The sequence below is a fragment of the Dendrobates tinctorius genome, unplaced genomic scaffold (genome assembly GCF_039654945.1).
Source record: "Dendrobates tinctorius isolate UK_male_01 unplaced genomic scaffold, ASM3965494v1 ptg000011l, whole genome shotgun sequence".
Classification (NCBI taxonomy): domain Eukaryota; kingdom Metazoa; phylum Chordata; class Amphibia; order Anura; family Dendrobatidae; genus Dendrobates; species Dendrobates tinctorius.
In genome coordinates, this window is record NW_027361679.1 from 46,452,702 (window position 1) to 46,477,349 (window position 24,648).

Consider the following 24,648-nt stretch of genomic DNA (forward strand, 5'->3'; position numbering starts at 1 on the left):
AGACGGGTAAGCTGACTACACTTTTTTTACTTGTCGGACAGAGGAGTCCAGTTTGTTTCCAGATTTTGGAGAGATTTTTGTTCCAAACTGGGATCTCCTCTGCATTTCATCCTCAGACCAATGGGCAGACTGAGAGAACAAACCAGACTTTGGAGTCCTATTTGAGATGTTTCATATCTGCTGATCAGGATGACGGGGTCTCATTTTTGCCCTTGGACGAATTTGCGCTAAACAATAGAGCTAGTCCTGCGACTTTGATGTCGCCCTTTTTCTGTAACTTTGGGTTTCATCCTCGATTTTCTTCAGGGCAAGTGGAATCTTCGGCCTGCCCAAGTGTGGACAGTGTGGACTCTGTGGTAGAAACAATGAAGCATATTTGGGACCAAATGGTAGATAAGTTGTCCCATTCTCAGGAAAAAGCCCAATGATTTTCCAATCGGCATAGGACTATTGGTCTCCGTTTTAAAGTGGGTGATATAGTTTGGTTGTCTTCAAAGAATATTCCTATGAAGGTTGCGTCTCCAAAATTCAAGCCAAGATTCATTGGACCTTATAAGATTTTGGAGATCCTTAATCCCGTTTCTTTCCGTTTGGCTCTTCCAGTTACGTTTAAGATCCATAACGTGTTTCATAAATCTTTGTTGAAGAGGTTTGTTGAGCCAGTAGTTCCTATGGCGGCGCCTCCTGACCCTGTATTGGTTAAAGGCAATTTGGAGTATGTGGTAGAGAAAATATTGGATTTTCGTTTGGCTAGACGGAGACTCCAGTACTTGGTCTAATGGAAGTATTATGGCCAGGAGGATAATTCTTGGGTCTCTGCTTCTGACATTCATGCCGAAATATTGGTTCGTGCTTTTCACCGGGCCCATCCTGATTGGCCTGGTGGCATGGATGAGGGTTCCATGACCCCTCCTCAAGGGGGGTAGAGTTGTGAATTCGCTTTCTGGCCTCCCTCTGGTTATTATTGAAGGTAGTGAAGCTGGTCAGATCGACAGAGGGGTTGCGTGTTCTCTTTCTGGGCTCCCTCTGTTGGTTACTGGAGGTAATGGAGCTGATCTGATTGACAGAGGCTTGCCACCTGATAATAATGATGACGAATGGAGATCTGGGGTTTCCGATTGGGATTTAAGACAGCCGACTCCCTCTATCCCTGCTGGTGATTTGCTTCCTGTTCCTCCTGAGGTCTGATTTCCCCAGCTCTGTCCCTGCATGTTCAGCTAAATGATTTATTTGCTATTCTGTTTGCATTTGATCTGGTTTTGTCTATCTCTTCTTGGTGCGGGTCAGCCAGCTCCGGCTGGGGCTGTGCTGAATCACCGCCCATATGTTACTGTTTGTGCCCGTTTGTTTTATCCCCTGTTAGACTGGTCTCTTTTTGCTCTGCTTTTAGAATATACCAGAGTGCTGATATAGTGGGGGGCGAAGTCATGTGACTTCAGTGTTTTTTGCATCAGACGTGTTGGACTTTTTGTAGGGTTTTTTGCATGATTGCAGACAGTGTCTTTCCTTTCCTGTCTATGCAAATAAAGTCCGTGGAGCCTCATTTAAGAGTCTCAAACACGGGAAGGATCCAGTCAAGGAGTGGCTCCTTTCGGAAACCACCATTACCACCATATTAAGTGGCCCTTTAAGTCAATATCCAGCTCTTTACGAGTTTACAGATATAACAAGGGAAATACCAAGGCCAGGTATCCATCTACAGACAGCCGTTTCGGGGTGTTGCCCCTCATCAGTGTGGAGTAGGATTCTGGCTAGGTGGGAGCAATGCCTAGTAGACCAACATCACGAAACAATCACTGACCTCAGGGAGACCAGTCAAAGAAAACACTGCGGTAGCCGGCAAAGGCCCTCAATCAGTGAAATCCTAGGTGCATTGCTCCCTGGGAAATGCGAATATGCAAATAAAGTCCGTGGAGCCTCATTTAAGAGTCTCAAACACGGGACTAGCCAGATCTTCCTCCAGGGAAGGACCCAGCCAAGGAGTGGCTCCTTTCGGAAACCACCATTACCACCATATTAAGTGGCCCTTTAAGTCAATATCCAGCTTTTTACGAGTTTACAGATATAACAAGGGAAATACCAAGGCCAGGTATCCATCCACAGACAGCTGTTTCGGGGTGTTGCCCCTCATCAGTGTGGAGTAGGATTCTGGCTAGGTGGGAGCAATGCCTAGTAGACCAACATCACGAAACAATCACTGACCTCAGGGAGACCAGTCAAAGAAAACACTGCGGTAGCCGGCAAAGGCGCTCAATCAGTGAAATCCTAGGTGCATTTCCTGTCTAGTCAGACATTTAAAACTTGTTTTACTCATGCTGTTTTATCTCACGTTTTATATAGGTTGTTTTTATCTCCTTTTTTTTATAATATATGATGTCATCTTGTCGTAACATGTGACTACCATAACATGTGACTGTTTTGACTGTTGTGATTGGCTTCCTCCCTTTTAAATACCCCATTCCCTACGTCATTAATAAACTTCCCCCGGATGAAGACGGATCCCCCGTCGAAACGCGTTGTGGTTTAAACCCATCTCTTGTCTGAGTCTCTTTCCTGCGCTCCTAAGACCGTTTTCCAATATCGCATTGCTCCTATCCTCTATTGGAGGTTTTCGGCTGGAACTGCGGTGGAGACCTGACATCCTTGTCTGCCCCTGGGTTGCTTCCTAAGCGCTCCTTTATGACCGCTTATCACTGACTCTTATTTTTACTAAGAACACATTGACAAACCAAACTCACCACAGACACAGGTTTCCAATCTAAAACAGGATTATGAGTTTGCAACCAAGGGAAACCCAGAACAATAGTATCATGCAAATTGTGCAACACCAAAAATTTACAATTTTCTTGGTGTTCCAGGGCGACCCGCATTATCACCTGGGTCCAAAACTGGGGTTTATTCTCCGCCAAAGGAGTAGCATCAATACCCCTCAAAGGGATAGGAGGTTTAGCAAAGTCCAAATCCATCGGATTCAAAGCTGCTCCTTAATCAGCAAAAGCCTTAGCGGAAAATGTAGACAAGGAGCAGATCAGGATAATCGCCAAAAGGAACTTAGGCTGTACACTGCCCACCGCAAATGTGTGAGCAAAACGCTTTTCTCGTTTAGGACAGACAGCAATAGTATGAGAGGCATCCCCGCAGAAAAAACACAACTTATTACGCCTTCTAAACTCCTGACGTTGCGCCCTAGACAAAACCCTATCACATTGCATGGGTTCAGAAGTTCGTTCGAAAGGCGGCAACGCCTCTCATGTAGTTTTACGGTTACGTAAACGCCGATCAATTTGAATGGCCAGTGACATAGAGTCGTCAAGACCAGAGGGAACAGGAAAACCCACCATAACATCTTTTACGGTTTCTGCCAAACCCTTCCAAAAGAGAGCTGCTAGGGCATCGTCATTCCATTTAGTAAGGACCGCCCACTTTCGGAACTTTTGACAATATAATTCTGCAGAATCCTGACACTGGTTCAATGCCAATAAGGTTTTCTCAGCTTGATAAATAGCATTAGGTTCATCATACAACAACCCCAAGGCTTGAAAAAACGCGTCCACATTAGCCAGAATAGGATCTCCGGGTGCCAAAGAAAAGGCCCAATCCTGGGGATCGCCGCGTAGCAGGGAGATGACAATTTTAACCTGCTGCACAGAGCTCCCCGATGAATTAGGTTTCAAAGCAAAAAATAGTTTACAATTATTCTTAAAATTCAAAAATTTAGACCGATCCCCAGAAAACACATCAGGAGTAGGGATTTTTGGTTCAACTGCAGAAGATTGAGCAAGATAGGCAAAAATTCCCCGCACTTCAGCAGCGAGCTGCTCAACACGATCAGACAATTGCTTAGTCTCCATTTAGACAAAAAATCTCCTCCTACAGCCCCAGAAAGAAAAGAGGAGAAAAGTATATAAAAAAAATTCTGACACTTTTTTTTTTTTTTTAAATTCTTTCCTTCTTTAGAGTATCCTAGAGTCTACAGTTAGGCTGGTGATTCTGTTACGATTGGGTCACCGGGGAAAATAACAGGCCCAGGCTAAGCCACAGAAAACCAGAGAGGTTGTAAACTAAGCAGATTGCAGACACCTGATCCTGTCCACACAACTAGCAGTAGCCGTGGAGTGTATCTACGATGATCCTAGATGCCTCGGCACAGCCGGAGAGCTAACTAAGCCTAAAGCAAGAAAGGGGAAATCTAAAATGCCCCGGAGCAGGCCCCAAAGGAATAGATAGCCCCCAAACATATACTGTCGGTGAGACAAGATGAAAACACAAACGCAGGCAGAAAAATAGACTGAGCAAACAATGGGGCCCACACTGACTAGACAGGACAGGAAAGAAAAGACACTGTCTGCAATCACGCAAAAAGCCCTGCAAAAGGTCCAACACGTCTGATGCACAAAAAACACTGAAATTGCACGACTTCGCCCCCACTATATCAGCACTCTGATATATTCTGAAAGCAAAGCAAAAAGAGACCAATATAACAGGGGACAAAGCAAACTGGCATATGCAGTAACATATGGGCGGTGATTCAGCACAGCCCCAGCCGGAGCTGGCTGACCTGCACAAAGCAAAGATAGACAAAACCAGATCAAATGCAAATAGAATAGCAAATGAACCACTTAGCTGAACCATGCAGGGAAAGAGCAGGAGACATCAGACCTCAGAAGGCACAGGAAGAAAATCACCAGCAGGGATAGAGGGAGTCAGCTGTCTTAAATCCCAATGAGAAACCCCAGATCTCCTATCGTCTTCCTCATTATCAGGTGACAAGCCTCTGTCAATCAGATCAGCTCCACTACCTCCAGTAACCACCAGAGGGAGTCCAGAAAGAGAACTCGCAACCCCTCTGTCAATCTAACCAGATCCACTACCTTCAGTAATCACCAGAGGGAAGCCAGAGAGAGAATTCACAACAGTAAGGGGTAGAGAGGAAACAGAGTCACCTAGGGAGGCCTCTCTTATGTGGCCTAGGCAGAGGAGTTTCCCGGTCTCTCCGGACAGGAACCTAGAAAGTGGTTAGCTCCACCGCAATAGAGACATAAACCCTGCGCTAGTCTCTCCCTGCACCGCAGCTCAGACAACTTTACATGGTCCACCTGCATGGGCTCCAGAGCAGAACTACTGGGAGGCTTGGTCGGACGAGGACTGGGGACCCGGTTAAACCTAGAGGACCCCCTTTCCCTAACTGACTCACGAGATCGTTCCTGTAACCGTAAATCAATACGCGTGGCCAGGGATATAAGGTCCTCTAAAGTGGTGGGGGTGTCCCGACCGGCGAGCTCATCCTTTATCTTACCCGAAAGCCCCCTCCAAAAGGCCCCTACCAATGCCTCATTATTCCACCCCAGCTCCGAGGACAGTGTTCAGAAGTGGATGGAGTATTGTCCCACCGTAAGAGTTCCCTGTCGGAGATTTAAAAGGGACTCAGTGGTGGAAGCCAAGCGCCCAGGCTCATCAAAGACCCGACGGAAGGTGTCCAAGAAGTTTTGTATACTAGATACAACTGGGTCATCCCGGTCCCACAGGGGGTTCACCCAAGCTAAACCCTCGCCCTCGAGATGGGACACAATAAATGCCACCTTGGCTCAATCAGATGGATATTGCTGGGGCAAAAGCTCGAAGTGTAAGCGGCACTGGTTGAGAAACCACCAACACAATTTGGCATCCCTGCTATACCTAGGAGGCTTGCCCAAACGCAGCGGTGGGTACGGTGCAGGCTCACGGAGCGGAGCAGAGGCCGCAGCAGAGGACTGGAGAGAGTAGATGGTCTTCTATGGAAGCCATATAGCTCAGGATATGGGACTGAGTATCCCACTGCTGCACGAGCTTCTGCTGGAGCCCTGTCAGCAGGGGAGCGTTCCCTGGGTTGGAGGACTGCAGGGCGCACAACAGAGTGTCCATAGACTTCATGAAGGACATTATCTGGGTTTGGTTCTCCTGCAAAAAGAGTAATTCTTTTTGGGTTGCAGCCGAGGCACCAGCAAGGTCCATGGCCTGATTACGCTGTGACTTCTAGGGAATGATGTGCTGCAATAGTGGACTCTCTGGGTTGCGCCACTGAAGCTCCCAGGAGCGAGCGGACCAGGTGGTGCCGACCCCTATACAGGGATCATTAGGGGTAGACCCGAGGGATTCAAATACTGCAACAGCTGGTACCAAGAGGTGCGGCTCAAGAGGGAACGAGAGGGCCCGACTGGGGCTGGGGAGATGAGGCCACCAAGACGGGTGACATGGGTGGAGGCAAGGATACAGGAATGTAATGGGACTGAAGTCAGGATGGGGTGTGGATCAGGTAGTCAGGACGGAGCACGGAGCAGGTAGTCAAGAACAGGTAGTCAGGATGGAGCACGGAGCACGTAGTCAGGAACAGGTAGTCAGGACGGAGCATGAAGCAGGTAGTCAGGAACAGGTAGGCAAAACGGGCCAGAGTAGCGTACGTAGCGTACAATATGCACACGGTAATCAGGTGCCTACATGATAGAGGAGCCGCCTGCTATACCCTGTGCTGGTGCCTGATTGGAGCGCGCACTCCTCTGGGAAGGGACAGAGAGGGTTAAGAGGAGATAGGAGCGCGCTTCCGCGTCCTAAGGCGCATGCTCGGGGCTGGAGCAGGACGAAAGCAGGGGGGAGAGGAGATGCCACCCTGGATCCCCCGGGCAGCAGGACGACCAGCTGGGAGAGCAGAGCGGCACATGGATCGGTGAGCAGGGGGCAGAGGGGAGCACCTGGGAGCTGCAGCAGCGGCGGGCGCCGGCATGATAGCGAGTGTCGGCGGCGGCATGACAGTGTGCAACCAGAGGATAATGCTGAAACTTCATCTACAGCAAACAAAGGACCAGGGAAGGGCTAAGTAAAGATTTAATAGGACACTTTGTTCACTGGGATACATCCAGCAGACACTTTGAAAGGCCATCTGCAAAAGACACAAGAATTTTCTTGTTAAGTTATGTGGTACTGCAACTAACTAATCTCTATAATTTTAGGAAGCACTTTTCAGGTCAGACAAGGTGGTTGCAATGGTTTATTAAAGTGTGAATCCTGGTAATAGATTTCCTTCAGGTGCAGTCAGACGGCCATATTACTTACTCGAGAATCTCATCACAATGTTCGGACTGGCCGTCGACTCTCCTGACCTGAGCGTGAAAGCATGTATTTCTATACAGATATCACACTCAGGTCAGGAGAACCGACGGCTAGTCTGAAGATTGTGATGCATTTTTCACACAAGTTATACTGCTTTCTGACTACGCCTTTACACTCCTTCTCATACCGGGCAGTTTTTTCAATCTTTTCCCTTTTCTTTTTCATTAACTTTTTTGCAAGAGCCATAACTTTTTTATTTTTCTATTGATATAGCCCTAGGAGAGCTTGTATTTTTATGGCCAAAGTTGTAACGTCAAATTCACAATTGATTTTACCATATTATATACTGAAAATGGGAAAAAAATTCAAAGGGTTATTCATCCCTTGGCTCTTGAGCAACTCCATTAATCAAAGTTACATTTTCAAATGCATCTTTTAGAGCAAGATCCCACATTTGAGCAGTCCCAAGATTTCCCCCCAGGAAACCCCAGTACAGGAATCTCGGCCTCATTGGTCGCCATCTCGTCCTCGTCATTAGCAAGGACACACAAGGGGAACTCATCCTCCTCCGACTGCGATGGGGATTCATTGTGGTGGAACCTGCTCCTGTCTGAGTCACCTGGCACATCCACCTTCCACCATAAATCACAAAACAAGCTAAAGTCTTGCCCTATTATCACAGGGTGTAGTAGGTCCTTAACCAAGCCGACCTCATGCGTTTCAGCCCCACAGTTCATTTTTATAGACACTCTGGCAACGGGGTAGTCCTAGGCGTCCCCGTGTATACAGGGAACACCCACATGTTTTCCAGGGATGAACTGGTGGGGAAGTGTGGGCCTTATCAGGGTCACCAAACTCCCATAGTCCAAGAGTCCTGACACCAGTATCCCATTTATTGGTACGGGACATGCTTGTGGCTGCTCACCGGGCTGATAGTCCACACTGCTGGAGAGGTAGGCATAGTACAAACAGCATCTCTTCATGCTACAATCCATCTGTTCTTAGGACATAGGACATATAACTAGGACCGTGACATCTCCAGAAGAGCAAATCTTTACCAGAAGCCTTTGGCAACCCCTCAGAGATCCCTTGAGATTTCGGACTTCCCTAGTGGTGGCTCTACTAGCCATCTTTTGGGATTTGGGCTCCCACTGGGTACTCCAGTATGGGGATGCAACCACCTGGCTTCCTGAGGCACCCCTCAACCATCTGGTACCTTTCTACTAGGCCAACCAGGTCATAGGCATTTTGGGGATCCCCCTGAGCAATCCAGGTCTGCACCAGCATGAGAAGGGAGTGGATAAATCTGACCATTACCCACTGTATGATCTGGGCTGCAGCCACTTCTGTACCAGATGCAGCAAATTGAACATTTGAGAGCGAGGCTGTTTATCACCAAAATATGCCCAGTGGTTGACTCTTTGAACTCAGACAGATATAGTCACCCCTGAGAGTGCCAATATCTCTGTTTTTAGTTTGGTATATTCCCGGGTATCTTGTAAGGCCAGGTTATAATATGCCTTCTGGGGCTCGCCAGTTAGATAGGAGGCCAGCACCTCCGCCCACTGGTCTGGCGGTAGTTTCTCCCAATCTGCTACCCACTCCAAAACAGTCAAAAATGCTTCGACATCATCTCCGGTGGTCATTTTTTGCATTGCTTATCTTACTGCCTTCCAAACGTATGTGTTGTCTTCCGGACTTGGAGGAGGGACTGAGTGCACGATGTCCACAGATGGGGGTTGTGCTCACAGGCCAACACCGTGCGGCCCTCCAAAGAAATGCCACCCCTCACCAATACTGACGCACTGCCAAACAGGTCATACTGAAGGATGTTGCAGGTAGCAGATTGCTCTCCACGGCGTCTCCAGACTCTGTCACGTCTGTCACTTGTGCTCAGTGTGAACCTCCTTTCATCTGTGAAGAGCACAGGGCGCCAGTGGTCAATTTGCCAATCCTGGTGTTCTGTGGCAAATGCCAAGCATCCTGCATGGTGTTGGGCTGTGAGCACAACTCCCATCTGTGGTCGTCGGGCTCTCAGACCATCCTCATGGAGTTGGTTTCTAACCGTTTGTGCAGACACATGCACATTTGTTGCCTGATGGAGGTCATTTTGCAGGGCTCTGGCAGTGCTCATCCTGTTCCTCCTTGCACAAAGGCTGAGGTAGTGGTCCTGCTGCTGGGTTGTTGCCCTCCTACGGTCCCCTCCTCGTCTCCTGGTGTACTGGCCTGTCTCATGGTAGCGCCTCCAGACTCTGGACACTACGCTGACAGACATAGCAAACCTTCTTGCCACAGCTCGCATTGATGTGCCATCCTGGATGAGCTGCACTACCTGAACCACTTGTGTGGGTTGTAGAGTCTGTCTCATGCTACCACGAGTGTGAAAGCACAACCAACATTCAAAAGTGACCAAAACATCAGCCAGAAAGCATTGGTACTGAGATGTGGTCTGTGGTCCCCACCTGCAGAACCACTCCTTTATTGAGTGTGTCTTGATAATTGCCAATAATTTCCATCTGTTGTCTATTGCATTTGCACACCAGCATGTGAAATTGTTTGTCAACCACTGTTGCTTCCTAAGTGGACAGATTTCACAGAAGTTTGATTTACTTGGAGTTATATTCTGTTGTTTAAGTGTTCCCTTTAATTTTTTGAGTAGTGTATATGTGGCGCCCCCAGGCGTATGGTCGCCACAGTGGCATTACCTTCCTCCAGGGAGGGTGATTTCAGGCTTGGAGGCAATGGAAGGGTCTCGCTAACAGTTAACCATGTCATGCAACACAGTTCCCACTCCAGGCCAGCAGAGGGAGCTCTGAACCAGGATTGGGGGAGGAGCGCGCTCTGAGGGCCAGGAGGGGAAGTGGTCAGTTATTGTGAGGAGGGAAACGAGTGTAGACATGCGGAGAGAAGCTGGAGGTTGAGCTGAGGATAGAGAGCTCCCTCCCAGTGATAGCGCATGATCTGGAGTCTGGTCTCCACGGTTGTAAGGATACTGAAGGTCCTGCAACAGAAACCAGAGGAATAAGAAGCTGTAAATGCTGTATTCCCAACTAAGACTCGGAGGCACAACAGCGAAGGGTGAGCCGAGAGATAGAAGGCTACAGCTGTCTGCCATATGAGGTAGATCCAAAAGGGAAGAAGGAGGAACTTCAGTGTAACACTGTACTGCATGTACCTCAAGTAAGCGCTAGAGAGGAGACTACACAACCCATCTGACAGAGAGATTCCTAAGTTGCTTCCAGGCTAATCAGCTCCTGTGCCATCTGTAATCTAGACCCTGGACTGCACTTACAAGTAAAGCTAAAGAAACTACATTCCGCTGTGTCCTTGCCTTCTTCCTGCAACTTCTTCAGCACTGCTACATCTCTGTGCCAGACACTGCACCCTCTTCCCCAACACCTATCTACACTGCCCTGGGACCAACAGCCCTGCCTGTGGAGGGCTACAACATCTCTGCTGCACTACACCATCTGTCCCAGGGGATCTGTCTGCAGCGTCGGCTTAACACCTTCATTGCCGAACACCACAGGTGGCGTCACGAATCACTCATAAACTTTATTTCACCACTTAACCCTTTTTACATGGGCGCCCAGGGTCACGGACCGGTTCACCGCTGCTGTGACATTCCCCTTTGAGAGACCGGCCCGGTACCGAGTACCCCACAGCCCTGGGAGGGCGACCCATATATATATGTGTATATATATATATATATTGTAGGGTATTGTATGACTATAGGGATCAATACAGAACTGTGTGTGTGTGTGGTAAAATTTAAATTATCTGGAAACCAAAGCGCATTTTGTTTACTTAAATGTATGTACTTTACGTGCATTTTTGTAAATTACATAACGCATTTAAATGAAAAAAATGGTTCTCCAATCATTTCAGGGTATGTGTGTATTGTGTTTTTGGTGATTTTTTTTCTGCATGTTTTATTGTGCAAAAAACAGCATTTTACAGTGTGGAAAAAAACATATCAAAAACGCATGCAAAAAATGTGGCAAAAGCACATTGTTTTTCCTGCTGACATATCAATATTTAGATCAGTTTTTTTCTACTGCAAATACTGTATGCTGGTGACAAATATTTGCATACATAAAAAGAAATTCTCTGAAATGATCCATATGTAGCCTTTCTTACCACCAATTAGAACTTTATGATTCAGAAGAATTTTCATTGTGGGTATAAATCGCATGTAGCCTATATTTTAGTTACACATTTACTCTTTATACTTTACACTAAGATCTATTGGTCATTGAGCAGTTTTGCACCTTTTGAAGTCATAGATTATGCTGAAAACAAATGGATGACACAGTGCCCCACTCTCACTTAAAATGGTGACAAAGCTGTGCACACATTGAGACTGCACAAAATTTTTACATTATAGTGGTCCCTATTATTGAAATATTAATAACTAGCTGAAGAGCTCGGCGTTGCCTGGGCATAGTAACCAACTGTGGTTAGTTATAACAAATTCTAATGGTTATATTGCACATAAAAACCGTGCATCTAATCCTATCCTGTGTGATACTGACTGCTGAGCCGTGTATCTAATCCTATTCTGTGTGATACTGTGTGCTGAGCTGCGTATCTAATCCTATCCTGTGTGATACTCAGGGGTGGATTAAGGGTAGCCAGGGCCCCGGGCTGTTCAGACTCTGTGGGCCCCCCCGGTCATGTGACGGGGTCAGGAAGTCACTAGTTTTCATGACGCATACGGTGGCGTCAAGGGGCAGGAAGGGGTTAAATACTGAGGTAAAAAACTCAGCAAATACACAACGTGTGCACGAGGCCTCACAAATACTGAGGTAAAAAACACCAAATACTCAGCGTGTCCATGAGGCCTTACAAATACTGAGCGAAAAACTCACCAAGTACTCAGCGTGTGCACGAGGCCTTATAAATACTGAGGTAAAAACTCACAAAATACTCAGCATGTGCACGAGGCCTTATAAATACTGAGGTAAAATCTCACCAAATATTCAGTGTGTGAACGAGGCCTTACAAATACTGGAAGGCTTCCACCCAGCATCTAGTCCTGACTCACCTGTACCTAACATCGAAACCAGCTAATAGTCTGCAATCACCTGCTGACCTGGACCCATGACATGTCAGACCAGTTACTTCACATAAATCACACAGAGGCTTCTGCTTCATGAACTTCCCCAGATAGAAGAAGCAGCCTCCTATGTGCAGCCTGTGGCCGGATGCACAGGAAGAGATGCTCCTCTTCACAGGCTGTGCCCAACATGGCAGCAGAGGGGTTAACACCACAGACAAGTCTCCGTCTCCTCACACACTGGACACGACACTGCCTCTGGCGACGAACAAGCACACATTGTGCAATGTTAGTCATGTCCCAGATGTTCAGCATGTGGAGGACCAAGGGGGGACAAAAAAGACCCCAGGATTGGAACAGGAGCATGGGAAAATGGTTGGAGGAGCAGAGTTTATATAGGGGTCGGAGTAAATTATAATATATATACGGTACATGTATGCATACACATATTACTACATGCGGGCAGCGCACACATGCACAATCCTCAGGTAGTATAACTTTCAACTGGTCAAAACATTTCTCTCAGTAGGCCAAAAAAGTAGATGGATACATGATAGATCACAGGCAGGACATGTTGCTACCATTACTGACAGCTGAGCGCTATCTCCATAGACACAGAGCGTTACATAGGAGCACACTGTACAGTCAGGTAACACTGGTCATGGATACCCACTGCTGCCCGTGGCCGTGGGGTAGCTGTAGGCCATGGCGTAACTACAAAGTTATAGGCCCTGGTGTCAACTTTCAAATGGGGCCCCCTCATGCCAAAATATTTTCCACCCAAATTCACATTTTCCCTATTCATTTCACACACTATAGCTTTGTTGCAATGTTATATAGTCTGACTTCAGTGGCGTTAACTATCCAGTGCCTAATTCTGGTACATATTTGTCCACCGTTCTGCCATTGTTCTGTAATGTATATAAGAAAATAAATCATTATACTCATCAGGGGCTTACATAGAAGTCATGGGGATCCATATAAGAAGTATAATGCACCCCATAGTCCTCCATATAATATAATGCACCCCCATAGTCCTCCATATAATATACTGCACAGTTCATAGCCATCCATGTAGTATAATCAAATGCACCTCCATAGTCATCCATAAAGTATAATGCACAGCCCATTATCCTTGATACAGTATAATGCACCCCATAGTACTTCATAGTAGAAAAATGCACCCCATAGTCTTCCTATAAAGTATTATGCACCCCATAGTCATATATAGTATAATGCAGCAGCCCCATAGGAGTATAAAATGCAGCGTATGACAGTGACGTCAGCTGCTGGCCTGTGATTGGCCGGCGGCTGTTAACTGTTGCCGTGCGGGAGGAATCTCCTGCACGGCTACAGATTTTAACTTTTGCTGGTGTCGCCATTGGCTTGCCTATGACCTGCCGGGCCCGGTCGCAGCGGTGACTGCAGAAGTTACGCCCCTGACTACAACATTGTACTATTACTGTAGTATAATTTTCGTACTCCTAATACTATATTATAATTCTCCTACTGCTAATACCACAGCATAACACTCGCACTGGAATGATACTAGATGTCCTGCAAATAATCAGGCCAAACCCCTTTCGAGGCCACAGTTTGGAGAAAATGATGAGCTCAGCACATTGTGTAATAGTGTAAAGGTCTCAGGCAGAGCGTACAGCAAGACCTGACCTCGAGACGTTTTCCTGTCTGTGTGAATGGCTATGAGGACAGTTTGGGTGCTGAGGGTCATGCTCTGTGTCTTTGCCTTCACTACTTTCCTTCTGTGGGGCAGATTTCTAGCAATGATGATGGCCGAACATTTACTTTTCATGTTTCCTTGTGTGTCCAGCAGATCAGGAGTGGGCTTCTAGAGCCTGTCCTCGGCATACCTTCCAGAGCTGGCGCGCCCTTCTGATCTAGGCCTCATCATCCTGGTGACCTCACATGGCCGTCCCAATGCCTCTAGGTCAGCTATGTGGAAAACATGGGCACAGAAAACCAATGGTGCTATCTGCCCGTGGCAGGTGGCTTTCTTAGCGGAACATCCAGAAGATGTAGTGCTAGACTGGCGTATACATAAAGAACATGAGATTCTCAGAGATATCCTCATGGGCAACTATGTGGACAGCTACCAAAACCTTACCTTAAAGGTCATGCATGGCATAAACTGGGCAGTGGAGAGATACCGGCCAGCCTACATTCTGACACACACATACACTTCCCCAGCATGGGGGTCCGGTCTGCAGTCACATCCTCCTGTCTGACCCCTCTGCCGCCACAGCGGATGTATTAGGCTGCAGGGCCTGCACACTATTCCCGGCCACTCCTCGCCTCCAACTATTTTCCCTTTGAACCATTTCCCTGACACCACTCACCGGCTGACTGCTCCCGGGTTATATCCGACAACCCCGCATCTGCAGCAACACGCTTAGCCGACCTGTCCACCGCTTCCGGTCACCGTACTCCTAGTCTCCACACTAACGTTTCCCATTCAAGTTTGATTTTTCAAGCTCCGCCCGCTGTTGCCTTGAGAATGCGATGAATATGACGGAGGCTACTGGCAGCTCTGGGCTGCACTCTGTGGGGCTCCCAGGATGGTGCCATAGTTCTGCTGCTGCTGTCCATACTCGCAGCCCCTGGTGCCGGCCTGGCTGTACGCCGGGGGTCGGTCCTGCAGAAGCGGCTTGCTATCCATGCTGTGCTCCCTCCCAGTGTGCTGCTCGGTGCTGTGCTGTGAGTGCGGCCAGTCACAAGACTTGGGTCATGTGCCCGCTCCCAACTGCCTCACTCTCCTCGGCAGGAAGCTCATCTTAAAGCGACAGCGCCACGATCAGCAGGCCATCTGTACCTGTTACCTTGAGGAGGAGGAAGTCTTGAAGGAGTTAAAGCAGTGGCAGATTATAATGGGGCAATTTACTCTGGGCTGGTGTGCCCCCACCACACCACTGGGCCCTGGGCTACCGCCCAGATTGACCTCATTATAATCCGCCACTGGTGATACTGTCTGCTGAGCCGTGTATCTATTCCTTTCCTGTGTGATACTGACTGCTGAGCTGTGTATCTAATCCTATCCTGTGTGATACTGACTGCTGAGTTGTGTACCTAATCCTATCCTGTGTGATACTACAGAGCCGTGTATCTAAAGGACCTGTCACACTAAGCGATATCGCTAGCAATATCGCTATAACGTCACTGGTTTTTGTGACGTTATAGGGATATTGCTAGCGATATCGCTATGTCTGGTACTTACCTCCGACCGCTACCCCGCTGGTTATCGCTGATCGCGCGAGAACGTCCTGGACTGTTTCTTATCGGGCGCTTCCTGCTGGGGCTTCCTGCTGTGGAGACGAGCGACGCGTGGACGTGGGCGGGAGGACGTCAGGATCGCCTCGTCTGACAGGTAAGTAGCGACCCCCGACCCCTGCGATGTCGCTGGTGAGATCTGCCTGTGTGGCAGCTCACTAGCGACCACTTAGCGATGCACCAGCGATCCTGACCGCGTCATATCGCTGGTCGGGATCGCTGGTACATCGCTAAGTGTGACAGTACCTTAATCCTATCCTGTGTGATACTGGGCTCCCCCTGCAGTCTGTGTCAGAGGGTGGTCTGTGTTGGCACGGTAATAAATTGTGTTATTTCCAGCTTTACAGAAGGATGATAACACCATAGAAATGATCAGAATAATAGGCCTCAGTTACCACAACTGTCTACAAAGAAAACTGTTGCTGATAGCAACCAATCACAGCTCATTTTTCATCTTTTCAATAGCTCTGGGACAGCGTGGCGAGTTTTGAGTGGCGACTTTTGTGTTTCGACTTTTATGTGGCGAGGTTGGTGTATGTGCGGTGAAATGTGTGCTGAGGGTGATATATGTGTTGAAGCACGTGGTAGTGTGTGGCGCATTTTGTGTGTTTGTTCATATCCTCGTGTGTGGTGAGTATCCCATGTCAGGGCCCCACCTTAGCAACTGTATGGTATATACTCTTTGGCACCATCGCTCTCATTCTTTAAGTCCCCCTTGTTCACATCTGGCAGCTGTCAATTTGCCTCCAACTCTTTTCCTTTCACTTTTTCCCCATTATGTATATAGGGGCAAAATTGTTTGGTGAATTGGAACGCGCGGGGTTATAATTTCACCTCACAACATAGCCTATGACGCTCTCGGGTCCAGACGTGTGACTGTGCAAAATTTTGTGGCTGTAGCTACGACGGTGCAGATGCCAATACATACACTTTTGCCCCATTATGTAGATAGGGGCAAAATTGTTTGGTGAATTGGAACACGCGGGGTTAAAATTTCACCTCACAGCATAGCCTATGACACTCTCGGGGTCCAGACGTGTGACTGCAAAATTTTGTGGCTGTAGCTAGACGGTGCAGATGCCAATACATACATACACTTATTCCCCATTATGTAGATAGGGGTAAAATTGTTTGGTGAATTGGAATGCGCGGGGTTAAAATTTCGCCTCACAACATAGCCTATGACGCTCTCGGGGTCCAGATGTGTGACTGTGCCAAATTTTGTGGCTGTAGCTGCGATGGTGCGGATGCCAATCCCGGACATACTGTACATACATACATACATACACACACACCCACATTGAGCTTTATATATTAGATTAAATCTCAGATTATTCCAAGTCTTTATATGTTTTTATTAAGAGTGTGTATTTGCATTCATATACAGGGAGGAGAGCCATGCAATGTCAATGAATCCACCATCTTCAGTTTATTTGCCAGTGGGTATGAGACAAAGCCTGCCCTCTGTGTCCCTATCCATGTAGTAGAGCTCAACAATGTACCACCGGAGCTGAGAATGTCAGTAGGAGTCTCATCGCAACATGGTACAACAAAGACCTCAGCCTTAAGGAACGAATGCCATTCTCAGGTAAATCCAATGAGTTAACTGTGAGCACGTTCCATGAGAAATCAAGCGAATGCAGGTCCTGTGAAATATTACAGTATTGGCTTTTTCTGTACAGTTCTGCTTTCATGTATATTCGGTGTGAATCCTTTATAGGTAACATAAAGTACTTTTTAAATTAAATAAATCACAATGAAGCTTAAACTAAATTTTCCGAAGGAACATGCTGCCATTTGTACATATCTCTGCTCCTTTCCCTATTCCCACATTCCAACTGCTTCCCTCCCTATTCCCTTACCATGATTCTTGCCCTGTTCCCTAACTTCCCTGTTAGTTCTTCTGGTCCTTCATGTACACTGATTTTTCTACTGTAGCTTTTGCCCATTTCTTCCTTTGGTCATTTGTGGCGCCCCTGAGGGTTCAGTCACCACAGAAGTACTGCACCTCAACCAGAGGTGTGGTACTCCGCTCTCAGGTAAGGAGGGGGGCACTAGCCAGAACCCAGACAGTTGCATCCAACAGTGAGGAGCTCATTCCTGGACCAGCAGACAGTGGAAAGAGAGAAAGGAAAGAGAGAAAAGAACAGAAAGATAGCTTCAGTGGAAGAGAGAAAGAAGGGGTCCTAGGGGCACAGGTAGTGAGGAGTCCACCCGTGGGGCCCGCATCCACGCCGACCATAGGCGGGTGTAGGGACCAGGTCGCAGTAGGGGACCGGCCCCAGATTAGTGGAGAAACTAAGGACTCAGCTAGCTAGCCGGAGGTTGCAGTATCTGCATGTGCTGCATCCAACACATTCACTGAAAAGGCAGCCGGATAGGATCCAGGGGACCTAAAGCAAGTCGCACGACAAGATCCGGGGCTGCTGGCTTGGGACACTTTGTGTGAAGGCACAGGGCAGGAGAGCAGGGAGTCAGCACAGTGAGACGGCCAGGAAAGGAACATTCAAAGGGGGTTCTGGCACGGTGTACCCCGATTTACCTGAGAGCTGTCTGGACCACAGACCCTGAGGACACAACACCCTGGCTTGGGATTGTAACATCAGAACTTTGAGTAAAACCTGTGAAGACTGCACACTGCTGTGTCCTCCAATATATTTGCTGCGTCACTTGCCCTGCACTACAACCACCATCATCACCATTGTGTCTCATTACAACTGTCCTGGGGTTTAGCTCTATCTGTGGAGAGCGATAACAACTGCTGCATCACCATCAGCCCCAGTGGTCTCCTCAAGCAGCGTTGGCTAGCATCTCCTATTTGCCGAATACCACAGGTGGTGTCACGAACTATCTTTTATAAACTTTATTTTCCCTTTAATTATCATTTTTCATTTGACGCCCAGGGGCTCGGACCGGCTCACTGCTGCTGTGACACATCCCTTTAAGATCCGACCCGGTACCAAGTATCCCCACGGCCCTGGCGGGCGTTTCACATTCAAGCCATTTGCTTTTTTCATATTGCCTTCATGTTTGCCTTTAACCCAATCCTTCATCTGGTCTTTCATGCACTCTGCTACTGTCCCATTTGCACCTGATCCTTCATGCAGATCCCTTTTTCCTACTTTCCTTCCTGTACCCTTTGATCCTTTGTTGCTTCCTCTTATGTTTATCGTGCATTCTAGACCTTTATCTGGTCCTTCATGCCACCATTTCACTATATGTTCACTACGTTTCCTGCTCTTTTTTTTCGACTTCTGTAGCCTCCTCCATTTGTCTTGATCTCTGTTCCTTCCTCTCATTTCCTAGAGATGTATCACTGTGATTGAATACTTTAGTGAGCTCCTTAATTAAAGTTTGATGATTTGAACATTTTTACTTCTGGTTATTTTGTTTTATTTCTTGCATTACAAACATACATTGAAAAGCAACTGTATCTTCTATAACATTTCCTTTTTATAGGAGTCTACATACCATCCAAGTTGGGTAAAAACTAGATATGGAGCTTGGTACCTTGATCCTAAAACATGGAAGATACGGAAAATCAATGAGCCAATGAAAGACCCGACAATAGAACACAGCGAAAAGGGTGCACATTCAGTAGAAAGTCTAAGTCAAATGGTATGGTATTTTCCATTTCTGTGTCTATAAAAACATATGCTCCTTCAACATTGATATATATCCAAAGGGAGTGGGCCTAAATCAATGGCATTTCACTACAACATCATATCCAACAAGACCAGCGAAGTTATGCCATATAAAAATAGCCTTTATTAATGCAATATACCAAAAAACATAAAACCATTTAAAAAGAGATACATGTCATACAAGGAATTGTATGTATAACCTGCCACATGGCAGACAAACACCAAAAAAGAGCATACAGTATAAAATATAAGCTCATATAGCAGTACAGTGACTGAGAAAAATATATGTAAATTGCTCCAAATTGTGTTTGACCACAAAACACTCTGAAAGTATCAGGTGAAAACAAGATACGTCTGTAAGGATTATTTTAAATAAGGAAATATCCCACATGTAGAAAAATGACCATTTAAGTTGTAATACATAGTCTGTCAGACAATAGTCATAGGTGGCTTGTAATGCTGGATAGTATAGCATATATATTTGTCAATAACACACAGTCCCTCACATCAGGAAACCAGCGCATAGAAAAGTATAGATATATTGCAAAGTGCAGTAATGCGCAGGCAAGAGATCCAAAGTAAAGACTATAATAGAAAAGACTATGTATGAGAGAGACTACCAGCTGACTCTGGGGTCACAATATACACCACTATCTCCACTGGCCATAAAGTGCATAGTGCATACAAAAACATATACAACCTTGTAAGGCGCAGGTCCCCGACGTGCGTTTCGCTCTAGCTTCGTCCCAGGGGAGTGAATAATGTAAACTGCATATTAAAATTCTAAAAACTAAACTAAAACAACATTAAAGGAAGGGAGCAAAGCTCAAAACCTCATTAAGGCCTTTAGGTTGTACCGAATCTATTCTGTATATCCATTGTGCCTCTACCTGTGCCAGTCTTTTTCTCATATTGCCACCTCTCTGAACCGTATGGATTTTATCAATACCTACTAGATTAAGGCCCGATGCTATCGCATCGAGAGGATAGTGACACACCTCTTGCCTTGTTAACCCTCAATACACACACACCTCCTCAACACACACTCCTCTCACCTTTCACCATCTCCACTCACATCCACTCACTCTTTCACTCCACATACGACCCTTTCTCTCACTCCGTCTCTCATACTCACACTGTCATCGTCGCTGCTCCATGATCCCCGACATCTTCTTCCGCCGGCGCCATCCTGGATCCCGACGTTGTCCACGCCGGCGACATGTTCTTGCGGCCATGCCATCTTGAGTATTCTGAAATCCTGCGAGTGGACATTAGTGGAGATAGTGAAAGGTGAGAGGAGTGTATGTTGAGGAGTGGTGTGTTGAGGGTTAACATGGCAAGAGGTGTGCTGTGACGTCACCAGTTACAACTGGACGGAAGTTGTTACAACCCGGAAGCTGCTTAGCGCATTTATTATAGTAGATTAAGGCCCGATGCTATCGCATCGAGAGGATAGTGACACACCTCTTGCCATGTTAACCCTCAATACACACACACCTCCTCAACACACCACACCGCCTCAACACACACTCCTCTCACCTTTCACCATCTCCACTCACGTCCATTCACTCTTTCACTCCACATACGACCCTTTCTCTCACTCCGTCTCTCATACTCACACCGTCATCGTCGCTGCTCCACGATCCCCGACATCTTCTTCCGCCGGCGCCATCCTGGATCCCGACATTGTCCACGCCGGCGACATGTTCTTGCGGCCATGCCATCTTGAGTATTCTGAAATCCTGCGAGTGGACATTAGTGGCTCACCATTGTCATTTTGAAACACGACTGCTACTTCACTGACAGTGGGATTATTGTAGCGTCGAGGGTCTTGAGTATGATCTTGTTTAATAGCCATAGTGATGTTTGGCATGACAGTTCCGTTTTGTAGAGATTTAATTTTTTCTTGCTCTTCCACATCACGTAACATTTGATAAGCTTCCACAAAAGGATTAATAGTTTGGATTTGAAGGGCAATAATGTTCATCAATGTAGGATGACATTTTTGATTTTCTTTACATCGTAAGAGTTGTTCGTTTGCGGTAGTGGTATCGAGAATGTAAAGTTGGGCAAATGCGCGTTGCTGGTCATCTGAGGGATGTAGTGTTTCAGTTCTATGATAGATCTGGCCATGTATGCGGAAACAGTATAGGCCATATCCAGGAGGTGGTGAAATATTTGCACCCATGGAGGCAAAAGCAAAGGAACTGTTAATACTTCGAATATTATCCATGAAATTTTTGCTAAATTCACTTTGCCCTTTCAGCAAACGTGTAAAGACATCAGGATATTGTAGTATGGGTACATGGACTTTACCCTTCTGACAGCAGAGCGTAAAGTTGTTATCAGAAGGTATCTCTGCTACAAAATGCAAAGCTTCGCAATGCTCACATACATGGGTCATGTCACCACAGCTGTGTTCGGTAATACTATTTTCATCATTAGTGAAAATGTGAGGTTGTAGTAGAAGTGCATGTCCAACCGATGGGGTGCGCCTAGTTTTGAGACCAACGTATATTTGTCTTGGTTGCACTTTCTGCGGGCTAACTGCAGCTTGTATGTGAAGAAACTGTGCGTTGGTATTGACTAATGGTGGTATTGATAGGGAAGAAACAGATTGCTGATTAGTTATGTCAGTGAACGGCATATAGGATGAAGTGTGGTAGTAACTTGTTCCACATGCTGATGTGGAAGCAACCTGTTGTGAGTCTACTAATAATGATGAGGAAGAGGCCGTCTGTTGTTGGCGGTGATGGCGTGTAGAGGCTTCTTCAGCCAATGTAATAGATTTAGAGTTAGGGGATTCGTGTGTGAGACGATGGCGTTTATAAGCCTTAATCTTGTCAAGTCGATGCTGTTTTTCCTCAGGAGTCTCATTAGCACGGCGTTGTTTTTGTCGTAGTGCTAAAGCTGCTTTCCTTTCACTGGCATTGGCATACTGTGCATCGGTATTGAATGGTGGTATTGATAGGGCAGAAACAGATTGCTGATTAGTTATGTCAGTGAACGGCATATGGGATGAAGTGTAGCAGTAAATTGTTCCACATGCTGATGTGGAAGCATCCTGTTGTGAGTCTAATAATAATGATGAGGAAGAGGCCGTCTGTTGTCGGCGGTGACGGCGTGCAGAGGCTTCTTCAGCCAATCTTATGGATTTAGAGTTAGGGGATTCGTGTGTGAGGCGATGGCGTTTATAAGCCTTAATCTTCTCAAGGCGATGGTGTTTTTCCTCAGGAGTCTCATTAGCACGGCGTTGTTTTTGTCGTAGTGCTAAAGCTGCTTTCCTTTCACTGGCATTGGCATACTTTTTGTTATGACTCATGTTGGCACAGGTAAAGGAGTCTATTTGGCAGTTATCTGGCAGTGAAGAAGGCGTCCTGGAGTATTGTAGAGTAAACAGATACTAATTGACCCTGTAATTGCCCAGCAGTAGTTATGAAGTGGTAGTGGCAAATTGGCCCTGTAGTTAGACACCGGCAGAGGAGCAAGGCAGCAGTAGTTATGGCGGTAGAGGCAAATTGGCCCTGTAATTAGACACCGGCAGAGGAGCAAGGCAGTAGTCATGGCGGTAGAGGCAAATTGGCCCTGTAATTAGACACCGGCAGTGAACAGTCAGAGGAGCAAGGCAGCAGTACTTATGGCGGTAGAGGCAAATTGGCCCTGTAATTAGACACCGGCAGAGGAGCAAGGCAGCAGTAGTTATGGCGGTATTGGCAAATTGGCCCTGTAATTAGACACCAGCAGAGGAGCAATGCAGCAGTAGTTATGGCGGTAGAGGCAAATTGGCCCTGTAATTAGACACCGGCAGAGGAGCAAGGCAGCAGTAGTTATGGCGGTAGAGGCAAATTGGCCCTGTAATTAGACACCGGCAGAGGAGCAAGGTAGCAGTAGTTATGGCGGTAGAGGCAAATTAGCCCTGTAATTAGACACCGGCAGAGGAGCAAGGCAGCAGTAGTTATAGCGGTAGAGGCAAATTAGCCCTGTAATTAGACACCGGCAGAGGAGCAAGGCAGCAGTAGTTATGGCGGTACAGGCAAATTGGTCCAGTAATTCGACACCGGCAGTAAACAGGCATAGGACCAAGGCAGCAGTAGTTATGGCGGTAGAGGCAAATTGGCCCTGTAATTAGACACCGGCAGAGGACAAAGGCAGTAGTTATGGCGGTATAGGCAAATTGGTCCTGTAATTAGACACCGGCAGAGGAGCAAGGCAGCAGTAGTTATGGCGGTACAGGCAAATTGGTCCAGTAATTAGACACCGGCAGTAAACAGGCATAGGACCAAGGCAGCAGTAGTTATGGTGGTACAGGCAATGCCAAGCGTCCGCACAGCAAGTCGGCGTGAGGTAAATGACGCAATTTCACAAATGCAAGATGGCGTCGGCGAAATCTCGCGAGATATCTCCGACGTCGTTAACACCTCTTGCCATGTTAACCCTCAACACACCACACCGCCTCAACACACACTCCTCTCACCTTTCACCTCCACTCATGTCCACTCACTCTTTCACTCCACATACGTTCCTTTCTCTCACTCCGTTTCTCATACTCACACCGTCATCGTCGCTGCCCCGACATCTTCCTCCGCCACCGCGATCCAGGATCCAGACGTTCTCCAGGCCGCCGACATGTTCTTGCGGGACGCCATCTTGGATTTCGTGAAATCCCGCGATATTCAAGATAGCGTCGCCGCAACAACATGTCGCTGGCGTGGACGACATCGGGATCCAAAAATATGGCGTCGGCGAAATCTCGCGAGATTACGCCGACGCCATTTTGGATCCCGATGTCGCCCACGCCAGCGACATATTCTTGCGGGGCGCCATCTTGGATGTCGTGAAGTCCCGCGATATTCAAGATGGCGTCGCCACAACAACATGTCGCTGGCATGGGCGACATCGGGATCCAAAATGGCGTCGGCGTAATCTCGCGAGATTTCGCCGACGCCATCTTTTTGGATCACGATGTCGTCCACGCCAGCGACATATTGTTGCGGCGACGCCATCTTGAATCTCGCGGGATTTCACGACATCCAAGATGGCGTCCCGCAAGAACATGTCGGCGGCCTGGAGAACGTCTGGATCCTGGATCGCGGCGGCGGAGGAAGATGTCGGGGCAGCGACGATGATGGTGTGAGTATGAGAAACGGAGTGAGAGAAAGGAACGTATGTGGAGTGAAAGAGTGAGTGGACATGAGTGGAGGTGAAAGGTGAGAGGAGTGTGTGTTGAGGCGGTGTGGTGTGTTGAGGGTTAACGTGCGTGTGTGTGTGGTGACGTCACCGGTTACAACTGGACGGAAGTTGTTACAACCGGAAGCTGGTTAGGGCATTTATTATTATAGATTACTTTCAGTAGCTTTGGATTGCATTTATGTAGTGCCTTAAAATGTTTTGGTAGGGGTTTTAAACTAGTAATGTCATCCATTTCACATGCGTTCTTAATGTGCCTGTAGTGCTCCCTGACCCAAACCGTTAATGGTCTTGAGGTCATCCCTACATCTCTCTCATACATAGTCTTTTCTATTATAGTCTTTACTTTGGATCTCTTGCCTGCGCATTACTGCACTTTGCAATATATCT

General features: G+C 47.2%; 1 protein-coding gene across 2 annotated transcripts in view; it reads left to right on the plus strand.

Annotated features, from left to right (window-relative positions):
• FAM47E (family with sequence similarity 47 member E) overlaps window positions 1-24,648 on the plus strand; it is a 72,350-nt gene that overhangs the window by 38,553 nt on the left and 9,149 nt on the right. For both annotated transcript variants that reach the window (XM_073541884.1, XM_073541878.1), the window contains exons 5-6: window positions 16,815-17,015; window positions 18,887-19,045. In XM_073541884.1, coding sequence (XP_073397985.1) covers window positions 16,815-17,015; window positions 18,887-19,045 — 360 coding nt within the window. The remainder of the gene's footprint in view (window positions 1-16,814; window positions 17,016-18,886; window positions 19,046-24,648) is intronic.